The following is a 17579-nucleotide window of genomic DNA, read 5'->3' as shown; positions in this document are numbered from 1 at the left end:
TGGGCTGATGTCCCTGCTCTCTGTGCCAACCACGTGTGCAAAGTTATGTGCATAGAAACGGGTTCGCACGGATAACGTGCTCGCGGATCGCACAACTCGTCGTATCCGGGTTTGATGTACATCAACGCCGTTTGGGGACATTTCCGGTTGAAACAAGTCATGACTCCCGCGGAGAACCTCGTTTTCTGGAACAAGCACGGAAGAGCGGTTGGTTGTCATAGCTAGTTGATGACGACTTCTTCAAAGTTGAATGTCTTGCACGAACAACGGGATCTGCAGTTGAACGCCGTGAGTACGGAACCCTCCGTCTATTCTCAAGCTCAAAAACCAAATTCACCAGTAATTACTTTTTTGTTTACCCCATAGTTCCCCAACGCCTTATTCAACAACCCACCCCTTCCCAGCAACCTTGCGCTGCGTAACCTTCTTCATCGGCAAAGGCCACCCCTGCCCACCCACACCTTCGGCGCGGAGATACGGCACAACCCACACCTCCCTCGTGCTCGCCGTCGAACTGATCTCCTTCACCGGCTTGCCGTAGCTCACGAGCGGCGTGCCCTTGGCCAGGCTCGCCAGCTGCCCTCCCGTAACGTCCGTGAGCGTGTGCATCCTCGTCTTGGGCGTCTTCCCCGGGTCGCCCTGCGTCGCGCGCTGCAGGTGCGAGTACACCACCCACTCGGGACACTCCGCGGGGCTGAGGTGGGACATCGGCGACGACGGGTGGAGGTAGACGAACTTCTCTGCGTCGTGGCCCACGCCAAGCGGCGAGAGGGGGATGTAAGGCACGTCGATCGCCCGGCGCGGCTTGCGGCCCATCTCGGGGGGCACCGGAGACTTGTCGGCGCGGAGAGCGACCTGGTCGATGAAGCCCGCGGCCACCATCTGCTTCAGGTACGCGACCTGCTTGTCTGACGGCGCGTCCAGCTTGTCCTGATACTTGAGGTTCTTGAATGCCGGGATGTTGGCGCGCAGGAGCTCTGTGATTTGGCTGCGCAGCTGCGTGATTTCCTTCATGACCTTGTGCCGCACAAAATGGCTCTCGCACCACTGCTCCGTCGGCTCGTGGGCGTACTCGCCGATGACCTGCAGCAGCTTGATGGCGTCGGCGCAGTCGTCGAGGTAGCAGAACTTCTTGTGGGCGGCGTTGAAGGCGCGGCGGATCTGGGCCTGGCGGTCCTCGGCAAGCATGTCTGCGTTAGTGCGGAACTCGTCGTCGCCCTTTGCCGCGAGCGCGGGGATGGCCTGGTGTTCCGGGACGAAGATCTCTGCCGCGGACAGAGCGGCAACCATCATGATCGTGTAGGGGAGGCAGTCGTGCTGGTGGCCGACGAGGAGGATGCGCGCGAAGCGCGGCGAGAGCGGGAAGATGGACATGGTCGATCCGATGCGCGTGACCTGGCCCTCTGGCGTGATGGCGGAGAGATATGTGAGGAGCTTCTCCGCCTTGCGCAGGCCCATACGGTCCGGCGGGGTGGGGAAGGGGAAGTTAACGACGTTGGAGAGGTTCATGGACTTGAGCTGGAGGACGACGCCGTCGACGGGCATGCGGAGGATTTCGGGGTCTGTGAACTCGGGGAGGTCGCGCTCGTAGACGGCCGAGGAGTAGAGCCTGTAGCAGTGGCCGGGGCCGGTACGGCCGGCACGACCGGCTCGCTGGCTTGCGCTGGCCTTGCTGATCCAGCCAATCTCGTAGGTCTGGACGCCGCTGAGGCGGTCGTATTGACGCTCCTTGGCACGGCCGCAGTCGAAGACGTAGCGGATCCCGGGGATTGTCAAACTGGTCTCGGCGACGTTGGTCGCGAGGATGATTTGACGGGTGTTTTCTGGGGGCTCCTCAAAGACTCTCATTTGTTCTCTGGTCGGCAGGAGGGAGTAGAGAGGCAAGACTTGCATCTTCAAGGGTCCCGTTTCCCCTTCCTCTCCTTCGATCTCAAACTCCTTGTCGTCCTCATCTTCCATTCCGTCGTCGTCGACCTCGTCATCGATTTCGTCAAAGTCTCCGTCCTCAACCTCGCCAAAGTCGATGTCTTCCACTTCCATAGGGGCTTCGGTAGCAGAGATCTGAACCTTGGGTGCACTCGCCCCGGTAAAACCGCCGAACGCAGCCCGCAGTTTCTTGCTCAAATGCATAATCTCGTTCTGGCCGGTGAGGAAGACGAGGAAGCCACCTGGTGGCAGCTTCTTGTGACCTCGCATGATCTTCTTGTAGGCCTCGTCAACGTAGTCAGACTGCGTGCGACGGGTAAAGTGTATCGTGACAGGGTGTTGACGGCCCTCCACCTCAACAACAGGGGGCGGCGTCGGGAATAGTGTCGCGTTGTTCGTCATGTCTTCAACTCTCAGCGTCGCGGACATGATGATGATCTTGAGCGGCTTGATATTGGGATCGACCTTGTCATCGCCCTTGCGGATGTTGTTGATACGGCTGAGCATACCAATCAGGATATCCGTGTTGACGCTTCGCTCGTGGGCTTCGTCAATAATGATGGCCGAGTACTTCTTCAGGGAGAAATCCTGCGCCATCTCTCGCAGCAACACACCATCGGTCATGAACTTGACGGCCGTTTTGCTCGATGTTGTGCCCTCGAAGCGGATTTGATACGCGACCCTGTCTTGGTGATCACCCAGCTCCTGAGCCACACGTTTGGACATGCTCACCGCAGCGACTCGACGAGGCTGCGTCACGCCAATCATGCCCGGTGTGTCGGAGTTGGGCGAGCCATAGCCCGCTTCGTACAAAAATTGAGGCACCTGCGTCGTCTTACCGGAACCAGTAGAACCGCACACAACGACAATATCGTTATTGTGGATCATTTCCATGATCCTTTGCTCTTCCGCCACAACCGGGAGCTTCATGCGCACCTCCTGGATCTCGGGAGTTCTCGTTACCGCAACGGCGTAAGCCTTCCGGGCGATGTTCGTCGTCGGCTGGAGCTCCTGGGGTAGCGGCTCTTGTTCCACAGGTCTTGGCGTGAAGTTTTCGGGCTTGGGTATATCGAGTGCTGTAGTTGATGGTGCGACTGGCTGGTAACCCAGAGCCTGATTCCTCTGAGCGTGCGCCCATGCCTTGAAGGCAGATTGCCTCTTGCTACCCGAATCGCTGTCCTCGTCCATTTCCTCGTCTGAATCGTCGGATCCCTCGCTCGATTCCTCCTCCTCCTCGTCGGATTCCTCTTCTGAGGACTGATCTCCAGAACTCTCGCCACTGTCTTCGCCGTCTCCATCTTCTCCCTCTGAGCTGAAGCCACCCCATTCCTCCTCTGCGTCATCCGCTTTTTCGGTCTCGACAATTGAGAACTTGGATACGACACCGCCTCTCTTCTGACGCTTCTTCAGAACCGGGCGACCGTCATCGCCAACATCCAGCGGGCGCTTCAGACCAGACCCTACGCTAGCAGGAATTTGCGGCTGCGGTTGAGGTTGCGTCTCCGTTTTAGCAACCGGCGCAGGTTCCGAGTTAGCTGTCTCTGCTACTGGCTTCAATTTTGTTGTGGGTACTGTCTTTGGCGCAGGCGCCTTCTTCGGTGCCTCAATCGCTTTCGGAGTCTCTTCCTCGCTCTCATCGCTCTCCGCCTCCGGCGTCTCTCCCCTCTCCTCATACAGCATCTCCTCCGCCTGCTCATCCACCTCCAGACCCGCATTCTTCTCCCTCAGCGCCCGGGTCAAAGCTTGCCTCTTCGTCTCCTTGCCCTGGCCCAAAGACTTGGTACTCGTAAACAGGCTGGTGTCGACTTTTTGCTGCGCCAACTTGGCCAGGATCTCGCGGTTCTCATCTTTGCGCATCTTGTTGGTGATATACTTCTCCAGGCGCTTCGCCTTCTTGCCGCTGACCTTGGGGCCATCTTTCAACAGGTCGGCCTTGATCTGGGCCCTCTTCTCCAGCAGGCGCTTCTGGTCTTCCGGGAGGATCTCATCGGCGTTTGCGTCCGGGAGGACGGCATTGTCGTCGGCTTTTTGGCGTGCAAGCTTTTTGTGCTTCCGCTCTCTGCGGACAAATTTTCCGGCCATCTTTTATAATTGAAGGTTGTTGCAACAACAGAAGCTGGACGTTGTGGCTATTGTGTCGGTTGATCGATTTCAAAATTCCTGACGATGGACCTGGCTCAGAAAATCTCAAGTGAGTTTTCGCGGTCTCAAAATCCGGACGAATGCTGTCGGATTCTATAGGGCGCCCCAAAGGAAGCAAATTCGTGACAAAACAAGCGGGGAAATTACTCGGCTTGCTTCAGTACAGAGCCATCATTCAAAGGGTATCAAATGACCGGAAAATGACGAAAGCCAGTTACCTCGTCTTTCAGTATACTTGAAGCCGACAAGATTCGCGACCAAAAGGTCTGGAAATTTTTGGGAAGAAGGAGTTCTGCCGCTCTGACCGCCTGTCAATGACTCCTAATATGGATTAGGGCGCACCTGGGGGCGATCAGCACCCTTGTCCCGGCCGCTGTAGTGGGGCCGGCGTCACTGAAGGCGCTGCCCATGACGGCGCCGGAGCTCCCTAGCAAAACACACTGGCCGAATTAAGAAGTCATCTTCTCCAGCAGGCAACAAATTCGGAATCATCTATAAACTTGATCCCGTCGAGACAAAACACTTCACTTCATTCATTCTCACCAATATGAACCCTCAAGGTATCAGGGAAGAGCCCTTCCCCGCCCGCAGCAAACAGGAAGCTGGCACGGTCAATGGTGTCCCAACGGAAGTCTCATCCATGGCCTTTTCCGACAAGATCATGATCACAATCTCGCAGGAGGGCAAACTCTCTCAATGGGTACTGTCACAAATTCGCACATATAGAAAGCTGGAATGCTAACCTGCCCCCCAGATCCAAGTACCACTGCAGGCTTCATCGGGCGGCATGGTCGACCTGAGCCTCCCATCAGCTAGTCGTGGCCTGCTACCTTCCGTCCATCTCACTCCTAAAACTCTTCTGGGAGGAGGCGGCGACGAGCGCGAGACTCTCGGCCAGCTGTACGCCGCACAAATTGCCAGTCTCATCTCCACGCGCGATCCGGAGGATCGAAGAACACTGGTTCTCGGATTGGGTCTCAACAAGGTTGACACAGAGCGGGAGGCATTTTTCGACACTGTCGAGTTGGTTCAAAAGGTGTTGTGATTGGTGTTGGAGTTGATGAGATGTGATATTGGCCATGATGAGGTGGATGCCTCCAAACGAAGCCAACGAAAATGCATTACATTCCCACACAATTTCTAATTCAAGTCCTCTTTATCGCGAGTTTGAGGCTCTGACAATCAGTAAAACCAGCCTCATGCCATGGATGACATATGACTGGAATGAAGGACCCAATTTCGCTATCGCGATATCTTGGACCGCTTGCCATGACTGCATTTTCGAGGTCTCCCTCGCCCTCGATTTGGATACGCGCAAATTGGAAATCAACAACTCCCAAATCATCTGATAATGAATGCTCAGGTAGAACTCAACCCAAAAAGGAACGATTGTAAATGCGCGTCTACTGCTCATGTGGGTGATGGTAAACTCCACCTTCAGAGTAGACCGTCGTAGTCGTTCTCGTTGAAGTCATTTCGGCGCGGGCATTGGACCGGAAACCCTTACGCAGCCACCCCGCTCGTAAAGCCGATTCGGGAAATAGTGATGTGGTAGTGAAAAAGTGCGGGCAGCTTGCATGTCAACGGTCAAGAAGTGCGGAGTTCCGAGGTTGCTGATAAATAAGTGAAGGTGCTCGGGCGATTGACATCATCTGAAATTGGTTCTCCGACATCCTAAACAACAACAACTGATTATTTTACCCAAGTCTGCCTTGTAGTAATTTGAGAAGGTGATGAAGCGCATTCAACAGCTCGGCCAACAATTGATCTCCAACATGGCCCCTACGAACGTGACCTTAAACAAGAACGGCATCCCGCCCTTTGAGTCCCTCCCCCTCGGCAAGGACGACCCCAGATACTCCGCCTGGGGTCTCTACGGCCGTGACGACGAACTCGGGACCTTGAACAGACTTACCGATGAGCGCGTCGCGGCGGCAGCCAGGAGCGAAATCAAGACAGGAGCCCGGTAAACCACACAAGACTCTTACGTACCTGATTCCTCGAGACACTGACAGAGACCCCCAAGCGTCTCCCTGAACTGGTCTCTCACAGCCCAGCCCGAACCCTTCTTCGCCCGCCGCTCCTTTCACCTCGAACTCCAGGTCAAAGCCCCTTTCCTCGCCAACGATGACATCTGGACCTTCAACTCGCAGTCCTCTTCTCAGTGGGACGGCCTCCGCCACTGTGGCTATCAGGAAGAGAAGCGCTTCTACAACGGCGTGACCATGGAGCAGGTCCACGCCGTTGACGAGAATGGAAAATTGTCGACTGTCAACGGCATTCAAGGTGAGTTGCCCCGTGCAATGAGACCGAGCAGTTGGAGCTGAGTGACATGAAGCCTGGCAAAAGCACGGCATTGTAGGCCGTGGCGTGCTGGTAGACTACCACTCCTGGCGCCTCTCTCAAAACATCACATACGACCCCTTCGCCCACGACTCCATCCCAGCCTCCGAGCTCAAGGCCTGCCTGGAAGCTCAAGGAACGGAGGTCAGATTCGGCGATATCCTCATCGTACGCACAGGTAATCTCTCCATACCAACGATTCACGCGGGCAGCAGACTCACATGCTTAGGTTTCATGGCATCTCACGCCTCAAAGTCCGCCTCAGACCTTCAGGTCTACCGCGCTGCCGAACCCCAAACCTTCAGTGGCGTGGGTCAGTCGGAAGAGGCCCTGCGCTGGATCTGGGAGAACTTCTCCGCCGTCGCGGGAGACCAGCCGGCCTTTGAGTGTTGGCCACGCAAGGACCCGCAGTACTGGATGCACGAGATCCTTCTTGGCGGCTGGGGCATGCCGATCGGTGAGCTGTTTGACCTTGAAGCTTTGGCTGAGCAGTGCAAGCAGGAGAAGAGATGGAGCTTTTTCGTGTCCAGCGAGCCCTGCCATGTGCCGGGAGGTGTTGCCAGGTGAGTCTCCACCATGTCCTCGGACTCTTGTTGCTAATATTCATTTGTAGTCCACCGAATGTTCTCGCCATTTTCTAGTGATGGCAGCTCTCGTCAGTTTTCATATCCTTTTCAAGATGGTTGGGGCAAATAGCACGTGTAATAGGAAATCCAATGCATAATGATATTGACTGTCCTAGCCAGCCTACTATATCAAACACGTTGCAGGAGAGGACCTTTTCGATTAAGAATCGTTTGTATGCGGCCCTCCTGAGATTCGCAGCCGCCTTGTCGATTCTATCTCAGGCTTGAAACACCTATGGCCAAACGACGACGGTAGCTGACTGATACCCCGCAAGCTTCATACTTGAAGATGCTCTCGAGATGTATTCGTGTATCAGCATTCCTAGCTGAAGTAAATGATGAAAGGCATTGCCGAGCCCGACGCCCTAATTTTGCTTTGAACTGCCGAGTGCCCTCTATCATAAACAAGTTCTAACCCCCAGAGCTCTCGCTTCATCCCTTATGACTCTTACGATCACTAAACATTCTGTCAGCATGGAAATTTCTCCTGATTGAGCGAATTGACTCACGTGCTCAGTCTCCTAGACAATTGTTGCAGCTTCTTATCGTTGGCAGCATCTTCGGCAGCCTTCTCGAGCGCCTGCTTCCTATCCTCATCTTGCTGCTTCACAACCTCGTCATGGCTGGGAGGAAGCCTCTCGTTCTGCAAATCAACCTTGCGGGCGTCTTCGAATGTGTTGATGGCGTTCTTGATACCCTCAGCACCAAGCATGAGCGTTCCAGCAGGAAGTCTGCCACCGGAGACGGTCTTAAGCTCCGTAACCCTCTCAGACTCCTCACGCAACACCTGGAACACACGCGAAAGACGGCCAATCGCCAAGATCTTGTTCTTGATTGCGCGGCGCTTGTACTCGATGGACTCGGGATCCTGCGTTCCGGAGAGAGGGGGCGACATGGGACCGGGCGATGTGGACGAAGGAGTAGCGTCCTCTTTGAGCTCCTCCTCTGAACAAGTGCTAAGGATCGCGATAAGCATGTCGGTGATCTTCTCACCGACGAACGGCAGCGACCATGTGAAGACATCCATGAAGTTTGGTAGCCAGTACGGGTGGGGCGTGCAGTTGAATTGCCGGATATTCATGACATTGTTTTCGTACTTCAGAACAGCAGCCTTATTGTTGTAAACATCGAGGTAGTTGGGCGCCGAAAAGATGGTCATGACACTGGGGAAGCCCGTGGTACGCGTCTTGCGATACATTCGGTAGCCTGCATCTTGCGCCTCGTGGGCTCGAATGACGGAGAGCAAGTTGTTCTTCTCGAGGAAATTGCATGCGGCCGGGTACGAGAAGAAGTAGGAGCAACCGCGGACATGGTTATGCAGAAAATAGTCGCTGGTCTTTTCTTGTCCAAAGTCCTCAAGAGGGTCGGCCCACAAGATATCGCACATGAGACCCTGAGTGGGCGGCTCACGGAATCGATCGATCTGAACCGTCTTGTTAGTGCGTGTTTGATGGCAGGTCTGGAACAAGATCAACTAACGCTACGCAGGTCATCCAGAGTGTGCAACTCAGGACTCAGGCCACCGTGGATACACAAGAACTGCTTGTTCATGACAGCCGCAAGGGGCAGGCAGCAGAAGGACTCCATGCAGGCCTCGTAAATAGACTCAGAGTACTTGTGCTTGCACTCCAGCTTGAAGGTGAAGTAGTCCGTCAAGTGGCGACACTCGTGGTTACCACGGAGCAGCCACAGGGTCTTGGGATAGTGGATCTTCAAGCACCAGAGGTACAGGACACACTCGATACTGAAGTAACCTCTGTCGACGTAGTCACCGAGGAAGAGGTATCGCGTCTCGGCCGGGTCGCCACCGACCTCGAACAGCTTCATCAGATCGTAGTACTGGCCGTGAACGTCACCGCAAACAGTGATGGGCGCATCCATCTCGAGCAGGTTGGGCTCGGCGCGGAGCAGCTCGGTGGCGGTTCTGAGAATCCATAGGGCCTGCTCCTCGGTCAAGCGACCCTCGCGATAGAAGTGCTGCTTCAGGAAGTTGATGTTGGGCTTCGTGTGGGTTTCGTCCTCGAAGAACTGCTCGTCGGAGGGGGTGAACATGGCAGGAGCTTGGACATCTAGTAGAGGAATCGGGGGTTAGCGCGGGATTGATCGTCGGGCGGGGCTTGATTGCAATAGAGCGAGGGGCATCGTGACGCAGTCTGAGGCGGGGGAGGAGTGATGTCGTCGACAGCAGAAGCGGCGTACCTTTGCAAACTCGCTCCATGGTGTTGACTTGGGTGCCATCTTCCATGGTGTGGATAGTGAAGTCGATCTCGGGGAGGGGCTTCTTCTCGCGAATGGCGCGAATGGCATTGTCGACCTGCTGGTTGCGACGGTCGTCGGGACCAGGCGCGCTGCCTTCGGGGTCCATGATTGCTGGCTGGTGGGTTGAGGCGAGGTAAGGGGGAGAGAAGTCAAGTGCTGGTCGAGGGAATCGGTCGGGTATCGATGATGCAGAACAAGTGAGCGGTGAAGGACGGTAAGGATAGCACCAGCTCCTGATCAAGTCGCGATGGGCCTACAAAGAGGCGAGCTGGGTGGCGACAAGACGTTGGGCACGAGACGGGCGAGACCAGGCTTCGAAGCAATGCGAGGCGTGGTGAGGCGAGGGGTAAAAATTGAGGTGAGGAAAGATAGGGCTGAGAAGGGGGAGATGGGTGAAGGGGATGGGACGGGATGGGATACGCAGTACTGCACTCGGCAAGGTCCAGTCCAGTGTCCAGCGTTCGGCAGGTTTGCAGTGAGGTGTGCAGCAGCAGGTCAGGTCGCCAATTTGGTGCTCCAGTTTCGCAGTCCTTGGTACTTTAGGTGAGCTGCGGGAGGTAAAGTCAGCCACTGATACCATTTAGAATGGCGAATCCACCGGTTCTCTAGGGGTGCAGTTGCTAAGGTAAGCTGCTGCCCGCGCGCGGGAGGGACCTAAGCTGGAACGCACACCTCAGATGAAATGGCAGGTGGCAGGCCGACCGAAGACGTGTCCGCGGACGGCGGGGTGGGCAGGGCAGGTAGAAGGGACTTGGGGTCCCACTTTCTTCACGCGTGTATGCAAGTACCGGGAACACTGCTCTTGCTGCTACGAAGGAATACCCGAGCCTCGATTCAGACGCTCACTGTGCAGTGTCCTTCTTCCTGCTGGTCCCCTCTTCCTGTTTCCTCTGGTCGAGTGTCGTCTGAGAGGCAGCCGCAATGCTGGTGCAGCCTGTCAAAGGCGTCCAGTTGCCTCTTCCAACCCCACATGGCCGCAAGAACAGCGCCAAGCACCTTAGGTTCGAGGAAGTACCAGGTACGTATCCTCGAGAGAGGTCCCTCGACCTTCCCCTCCCCCTCATCACTGGCGCTACCTTACCTTACTTTTTCCACTTGGCTCCAGCCTCCAATCCTGCTCCCGTCGTATCTTTCTTTGGTGTGCTGTAATGATCAGGAGCACCAGAAATCCCATGCTTCGGATTGGGTGGTTTCCCTTTCGCTTCAATTGTCTTTGCAACTTCCTCCCACCATCAACGCAACCAGGGAACACGGCATATATCACGCGACACGATCGATCTCGCATCTACGCCAATTGGCATCAATTCTTGATCTCATTTAAAGCCTCTAGTTTCTACTTCTTTCCGGCTCTCCAACCGTCTAATACATGGGTATTCTGGGCTTTATTCTCCACCCACTGCACAGACTCGGATTCAGTCGCCGTTATTCAACGGGCCATGACCGACTTGCAAGATTGGTCGCGATCTGCACCTCAAGTTCTTTCGGCTTTATGCATATCGCCCAATTGCCTGACGCGGTCGCTGTTCTCCTCCGACTTCGTGCAGCTTGTGAGCCGCTTTCGCAGCCATTGCCAAAAATTTATCATAGACGTCTGCTTCATGGCAAGCAGTAGCCTCCGTCGACGGTGATGTCGCAGCCAGTCGTGTACGAGGCAGCGTCCGAAGCAAGGTACAAATAGGCGCCCTTGAGTTCCCTAGGCTCTCCTTCACGTCTGCCAATTGTCAGCCACGTCACAAGCACGCTTTTGTGTGCCATCAACTTACCCCATAGGTGTCTTATTTCTCCACTGCTTCTTGGACTCTTCCGGGACGAAGTCGGTGATCTCGGTCTTGATGTAACCAGGAGAGACTGTGTTGACGCGGGCAAAGTCGACCCATTCAACAGCCAAACTCTTGCCTTTCCAACTTATTAACTTCGCACCACCCAAGACTCACAGGAATACTCACAAAGGTGGATCACGGCCGCCTTGGAGGCGTTGTACACCGCCTGCGCCTGTGGCACGTTCACAATGTGGGCACTCATGCTGGCAGTCGCAATGAAGCTGCCATACGTGAAGCCCTCGAGAGGCTTGCCGTCGAGCGTCGTGCCCTCCTTCTTCTGTCGGCGGAAATGAGTGCCGGCAACCTGGGCGCAGTAAGTTGTGCCATTGACGTTGACGGCCATGACCTTATCGCCCTTATCCATGGGCCCGTCAATCAAAGGGCCCTCCTCCCAGGCAATGCCTGAGTTGGCGACGAAAATATCCAAACGGCCGTTGAACTCAGAGACGATCTGCTGGACGGACTCTTGAATCGATTCGTGGGATGTGACGTTCACCTGGTACGCTCTGCCTGCAAAGAGAGGTCAGCAACTCAGCTCCAGCCATGCCGCCAACCGCAACACAAACATTGGACGCCGTACTCCTTCTCGATCTCGGCTGCTCGTTCCAATGCTTTCTTGTTGCTGTTGTACCAAATGGCAACGTTTGCGCCAGCCTCGGCATAGGCGTGGGCAATGTTCAGACCAATGCCAGCGCCCGCGCCGGAGACGATGGCCGTCTTGCCCTTGAGTGAGAACAACGGCAGCACACGGTTGCCGGCCGGCGGCTCTGTGGCGTTGTTCTTGAACGCGCCGTCTTTCATGTCGGCCATATTTACGATTGTCGTGGAGAAGGGCTGAAATCTTGCGAATCTGCTGGCGGTTGCTGCACGAGGGACACAGAGGACTCGAGGCCGTGAGACGGCGGCGCGGAGGACGGAACCGAACATTTTATTGAGGAGCGGCAAGAAGAATATGCCGCAAGAGGGCCTTGAGTTCTTTCTGTCTGACTTGGTTTGACAGGGTTCTAGGGAGAAGCTTCACCGCAATCTGAGAGTCTTTGAGGATTCCACGAGAGGGTCACGAAGTACGAAGATTGCGAGGGGAGGAGCAAGCTAATACTAATACCAGTATGGTCGGCGCGCCGCGGCAATGAGCGCCCCTGGTTCATGCGATTTGGGCCGACGGAACAATATTGAGCGAGGTGACGCGGTGGAGCTTCGAGAAGGGGTAGCTGTGCCGCCGCACCGCCAGGATGAACGGATGGAGGGGTAGCAAAGGCGGTTTCCAGGTCGTGTCATTGGCATCATGGCCGCCGTCATTGACCCTGAAGACGGCACGGCACTAATTAGGGCGACGGCCGCTTCTGCATGTCGCATGTGTCTTCAGCAACATCGGGCGCCGCCGGGGGGTGGTGTGTGGGTGCATTGGTGCCATGGGGGCCCGGGGTTCGGGGGTATTCGGGTCACATTGCTCCAGATTTGGCGGTTTCCAAGTTTCCAACATGCTAAAGTTGATTCTACCGCGGGCAGATGCTGGGACGGAGGGGCCTGAATCGCGGGGCCATCGGGGCTAAAACGATCCCCGCTTCAACTCGACTGGCGCGCTTCTAAGTTCTGTCTTTCAAGGTCCAGCCCGCCTGGCCCGCCATCTTCGTGAAGGGCTCATATTAATGCCTTTGACCTATGTGTCTGCGTCTCTCATGCCAATGCTTTCGCCTTTCGCCTTTATATGCACTCTTTCCCTGATGCAACTGTCACTCGCCATGCAATGCTCAGTATGCGTTTGCTTATCCGGCAACCCTGTCCAAGATTTGTTGGCGAGGGAAGTTTGTGTTTCTCCAGCGTGAAATGAAATCGTCTCGGCAGACTGGCGCAAGTCAGAGGAACATTTTTCATTCTGATCGCTCGAAGGGCAAAACTTACTGTAACCACCACAGATGCGTCTTCTTCCTTCAAAAGCACTCCGTCCATGCATCACGCGCCAATTGTCAAAGACTGAAGGAAACACACAAAAGTCAGCAAAGCACGGTCACAGCTAGAGCATTTTCCACCTGCGAGGAGCACACTTACTCAACACTCTGCCCGGCGTGAGCTGTGTCCAAAACTCCATGTCGGGCCGCTTGAGAATCTCGTTCCACTTGCGGGCTGCCGCGTACCACTCCTCCGGGGCGATATCCTTCGTAAAGGGCACGACGCCGCGGTCGTCGTTGTTCCACCGCACCCGGTGCACCTTCCCCGAGAGGGGATGGAGCTCGAGCACGGGGTACAACCTGTCGGGCGAGATGGTGATGCCCTCGTTGCCGCTGGCGTGCCAGGGCAGGCGCAACCTGGTGAGGATGTCGAAAGCTTTCTCGTCCTCCTGCTTGAGGACGTTTGCGGCGTGGAAGCCGTCCACGAGGAGCGACTTGCCGCCTAGTTCGCCGTCGGCGGAGGGCTCGCTGCCTGGCGGGGCCTCGTGGGAGAGCATGTGGAAGGCTTGCAGGCCGGCGGGGTCGGTGAAGTAGGTGGTGTCGGTGTGCGCCGGCAGGGCGATGTTGGTGTAGGCCGTGTCGGCCATGGCCATGTCGGGGATGAAGTCGTAGAAGCCGCCGTAGTGCGTCTCGCGGATGAAGGCGATTCTCTCCAGGACTTCCTTCGTGGCGCTGGGCGTGTCGAAAGGGACGCCGTCGACGAAGGCGAAGCCACGCTCACGCTATCGTGGTTGTTCCACTTCAGCTACTGGCTTCCTACACAAAGTGAAAGGATTGGCTTACAATCGTGTTTGTCAACTTGGCGATACCGGAGTCTTTCTCTGGGAAAAGCTCGTTGTATTGGATTGTGGGAGGGTCTTGGTGATTTTGTTGGATCCCGTATTTAAACCTGGACCGTCAGCAGGACGATTCTTCTCTTGAAGGTGAGGACGACGCTTACTTGATGTCCTCCAGTGGACGGCTGTTACGGTATAGGTAATGGTTCAGAAAATCCCAGTTGTAAAAGCTCTCGTGGTTATCTTGGTTCCCTGCCCCCTTGGCGTCTCAGCGTCATCTTGGTGAGTTCACTGGAGAATGATGGAGACGTACACTTGATTTTCAGTCCCTTATTGTCACGCTCGATTTTCAAAGGTTGAATGTCCTCATTGATCTGCCATCTCAAGGTTCAGTTGGGATGATTTTGAGTTGAGTGAGTGAGAGAGAGAGAGAGATAAGTGACGTACAGCGAAGGTATCGAAGTTTCTCTGCATGGTGTCCTGGTTCACGCATTGGCTGCATCGGCAGTTGTCCCTTTATACTTCATCAACGGGCCGCAACTCTGACGGGCCGAGAACCAACATACCTCAACCAAAAGTGCGGGCTGCATCGGAAAAGTCACGCAGTCAGCGGTGAATCTCAGACTGGTGCATTGCTGCTTCATCGAGCTGTCGGCGCTGGGGGCGGGACGGCGAGAAAGCCAACTTACAGTGTCGTCCGGCGTGCTCGGCTGTTGCGCCCAACTTCGAACTCGATGCCGGGCTTGGTGGTCTTGACCTTGGCAATCTTGTTCTCGTAAACAACACGCCGGGCAGCGGTGGTTGCGGAAAGCTGTCTTGAGGCGGCGTTCACACGGAGGCGCGGTGCGGCGCTCAACGCAGGACGCGCGAGACTACTACGAACAAGCTTCAATGTGAGACCACTTTCGACTTTCACGTGTCATTCGCAACGCCAATTGAAGAGAGAAATGCAGAATAGAGAATGGCATTTTGTTTTTTTCGCCGTTGCTGGCAATTGGGAAATCCCATACCTTCCGGCTCGTAAGCCGATTTGTCTGAACGACATTGTTATCGTGGGGGATCGGTGGAAGGGTTGCTGCCAGGTAGAACTCTGATCGCGCCGAAGTGGATGTGATTATGGGCAGAGTTGGAGCAAGTTCGGAGGCGGCGGGGGATGAGGTAGGGGCCGGGATATTGAAAGTCGACGTTTGTATTTGTTTGAGAAATGCGACGGATCTGAGTCGGCATCGGGTGGAGGGAGGGATGTCTACTTTACTTAGGTAGTCTTTTCCTGGGGGAGGCTCATGTCGTGGTGTGTTTGGAGGGGCATCCTCCACCTCAGGCACATGATGCCCCCACTTATCCGTCGAGATATGGCATAGGCAGAGTGAAGAGAGCCGAAATGCTTCGGTTTTGCACTGACATCGACTGATTGCTAGGCGGGAGGTTTTCGGGGCATGGCGGGGAAGGTTGCCCCCGGGCAGCGGAGGTGTTCTCTTCCCAGAGAGTTGAGGTGCGCTAAATTCGAGGTTGTCCTAGGCGCACGCATGTGCTGTGGGTCCTCCATCTTCTTGGCTGCCCGCTTCATTGTAGTGTTCCTTTGGCCCGTTGTACAACCTAAGAAACCTGGAAACTTTACGAATAGTCTTACAACGTGGACTTGCTTTGTCTGTTTCTTTCATTAAGCATCTCCAACATGGGCCCTGTCTACCGCCAAGTTCTAACTTCACAGCGGCCCACTTGACAAGTGCCTCGAGCTCTTCTCCCCTACAGCTCGCCACGTCGTCAACTGGAGAAGAGAGTGCGCCTCGCTTCGCCCGCATCGTGTCTGATCGTCTCCAGACCGCTTCCGAGACCGATTGGGGCCTGAAAATCCGTTCAAGCGGGATTCTTGTTGCTCCCCCATCGCGTGGCAGAAATAGCCGCCGTGTCCGACTACTTGGGACTGTTGGAACTTCTACAGCGACGACAGCCACCCGAATTTCGGGGACGTGGCAGAGAGGGGATGGGATCTCCCAAACCCCCCTGCTGCCCTCAAGCGCCGGAATCTCCAACCCGGCATCTCCCAAGACCAGGATCTCTCAGAGCAAACAGGCCAAAAACGAGAAGGAGTGCAAGGCACTCTGCTCTCCTTCGCATCTTCGTCCACTCACATGACTCAAGAGGTTCCGGCACTCTGGTTCAGATGCCTGTCCACCGTTTTTTAGTCTCGTCTCCTGCACGTTGGGAGTTGCTGCTTGTTGGTGCTCATCGTTTGTGTCGCGCGTAGGGGGCTCTTCTCATTGGCCGTGCTGGCGACGAGAGGGCAGAGACGACGCAGAGAACATCAAACCCAACATCGCGGCAGAGTCTGCGTTGCGGTTGGCTGGATTTGTCCATCTGGTACCAACAGCTCTCTTTTTGGTGTTCTCATTTGCAAGGAAGAAGACGTTCATATACCATCATGTCCCTTCTCTGGACATGATCCCGCCGAGTGGCGGTTTCTCTTCGAGCTGTGCCGTCGAAGGTCTACATTGGACCTTTGTTTTTGAGTCTTTTTGATATTCCATTCATCTCCAAATTACTACATAATGTTTTCAACCCTACTTTGGCGCAAAGTCTGTGTCTTTGCATGGCTAGTCTGCCATAATCACTTCACCTCTGGCCTTGAGTTTACACCCTTATCCCAACCCCACGATACCCTCTCTCTTACACAGAGAGACTCATCACGGCCCAACGCCAGCTGCCCCGTCGATGGGCATGTTGCCTGCGGTAATGGAACTCCCGACTACTTCTGTTGTTCCAGCGACACGACATGCATGGTCTTAGCATCCAGCACCACGGCCCTTTGCTGTCCCAAAGGCGCATCATGCAACGCCATCACCACGATAACCTGCGACATCACCAAGCAAGACGTGGTTGAAAATCCAGGCAGCGTGATACACACCACGAAACTCAGCGAATCTCTACCGAAATGCGGAAAGCAGTGTTGTCCGTTCGGTTACAAATGTCGCGGCGGATCTGCCTGCGTGTTGGATGAGGACGAAGATACCAGAAGCACCACCAGCACGAACACCATTGTGACGAGAACAAAGAGCAATTTAGTCTCCACGACATCTGGTTCCAGTCTTGCAAACACCTCCGCAGCAGAGGCAACTGAGACAGCAACCACCGTTGCCGAGAGGCTTCCGGCGTCGAGAACCCCGTCCGCCACCGGAGTCCAGCAGATTCCTACACTGTCTACGACAGCTCCGTCAGTGTCAGAAACCCCAGCGGCCACTAATTCGGAAAAGACCACATCAGGGGGTGTGATAGCGGGCACCACTGTTGCAGCTGTCGCCTCCGTGGCAGGTTTGACTTGCCTGCTCTGGCTCAAACGACGCTCCATCTCCGAAAAGGTCGGCTCCGCCAAGTTCCCCCGCCCATGGCAGCAACTCGGCCAGAACAATTCTGACCAGGACGTCGCACTGCCGCGATACAACTCTCCACCGCCGGCGTACGCCGTACAGCAGCGTCCGCCTACCAAGCAGTACACGTTCAAGCACTATAGCCCAGAGTCAATAGGCGCGGACCAGCCGGTCGAGCTGCCTGCTACGCCGGTTTCTTTCAGCATGTGGAACCCTCGCAGTCCTCGCAGTCCCAGGCGGCCACGGTCTCACTTCGAACCGTACCGACGTCCTGAGTAATGCCGACAGTGGGAACGTGTGAGACCGGGGTTCACTTCTTCTTTTGTAGATACACACGCGGTTTTACGTTTACTTTCATGAGCGACGAGACACT

At 55.5% G+C, this 17579-nt stretch overlaps 7 protein-coding genes across 7 annotated transcripts; 2 read left to right on the top strand and 5 right to left on the bottom strand.

Moving 5' to 3' along the window:
• Positions 1 to 378: 378 nt before the first annotated feature.
• On the bottom strand, positions 379 to 4008 carry COL26b_000073 (uncharacterized protein; the record flags this gene model as incomplete). Its single annotated transcript, XM_053173048.1, has 1 exon — positions 379 to 4008. One exon carries the CDS (start codon positions 4006 to 4008, stop codon positions 379 to 381), a length of 3630 nt encoding a protein of 1209 aa, XP_053042754.1.
• Positions 4009 to 4615: 607 nt separating this feature from the next.
• On the top strand, positions 4616 to 5113 carry COL26b_000072 (uncharacterized protein; the record flags this gene model as incomplete). The annotated part of the gene is made up of 2 exons (XM_053173047.1): positions 4616 to 4768; positions 4823 to 5113. The coding sequence occupies 2 exons, from the start codon at positions 4616 to 4618 to the stop codon at positions 5111 to 5113; spliced, it is 444 nt and encodes a 147-aa protein (XP_053042753.1).
• A 730-nt stretch (positions 5114 to 5843) lies between these two features.
• On the top strand, positions 5844 to 6978 carry COL26b_000071 (uncharacterized protein; the record flags this gene model as incomplete). Its single annotated transcript, XM_053173046.1, has 4 exons — positions 5844 to 6034; positions 6095 to 6354; positions 6431 to 6589; positions 6641 to 6978. The coding sequence occupies 4 exons, from the start codon at positions 5844 to 5846 to the stop codon at positions 6976 to 6978; spliced, it is 948 nt and encodes a 315-aa protein (XP_053042752.1).
• Positions 6979 to 7542: 564 nt separating this feature from the next.
• CNA1 (3',5'-cyclic-nucleotide phosphodiesterase (PDEase) (3':5'-CNP)) lies at positions 7543 to 9402 on the bottom strand (the record flags this gene model as incomplete). The annotated part of the gene is made up of 3 exons (XM_053173045.1): positions 7543 to 8460; positions 8517 to 9106; positions 9237 to 9402. 3 exons carry the CDS (start codon positions 9400 to 9402, stop codon positions 7543 to 7545), a joined length of 1674 nt encoding a protein of 557 aa, XP_053042751.1.
• A 1490-nt stretch (positions 9403 to 10892) lies between these two features.
• Positions 10893 to 11926, bottom strand: LXR3 (L-xylulose reductase; the record flags this gene model as incomplete). The annotated part of the gene is made up of 4 exons (XM_053173044.1): positions 10893 to 11007; positions 11060 to 11192; positions 11243 to 11626; positions 11683 to 11926. 4 exons carry the CDS (start codon positions 11924 to 11926, stop codon positions 10893 to 10895), a joined length of 876 nt encoding a protein of 291 aa, XP_053042750.1.
• A 1204-nt stretch (positions 11927 to 13130) lies between these two features.
• On the bottom strand, positions 13131 to 14315 carry CBS1 (Cytochrome B translational activator protein cbs1, mitochondrial; the record flags this gene model as incomplete). The annotated part of the gene is made up of 2 exons (XM_053173043.1): positions 13131 to 13787; positions 14289 to 14315. The coding sequence occupies 2 exons, from the start codon at positions 14313 to 14315 to the stop codon at positions 13131 to 13133; spliced, it is 684 nt and encodes a 227-aa protein (XP_053042749.1).
• Positions 14316 to 14526: 211 nt separating this feature from the next.
• Positions 14527 to 14886, bottom strand: COL26b_000067 (uncharacterized protein; the record flags this gene model as incomplete). Its single annotated transcript, XM_053173042.1, has 2 exons — positions 14527 to 14716; positions 14852 to 14886. 2 exons carry the CDS (start codon positions 14884 to 14886, stop codon positions 14527 to 14529), a joined length of 225 nt encoding a protein of 74 aa, XP_053042748.1.
• Between the last annotated feature and the right edge of the window lie 2693 nt (positions 14887 to 17579).

The sequence above is a fragment of the Colletotrichum chrysophilum genome (genome assembly GCF_026319265.1).
Source record: "Colletotrichum chrysophilum strain AFK26 chromosome Unknown scaffold_1, whole genome shotgun sequence".
Classification (NCBI taxonomy): Eukaryota; Fungi; Ascomycota; class Sordariomycetes; order Glomerellales; family Glomerellaceae; genus Colletotrichum; species Colletotrichum chrysophilum.
Note: the sequence above shows the minus strand (reverse complement) of the source record. Positions and strands in the feature narration are given on the sequence as shown.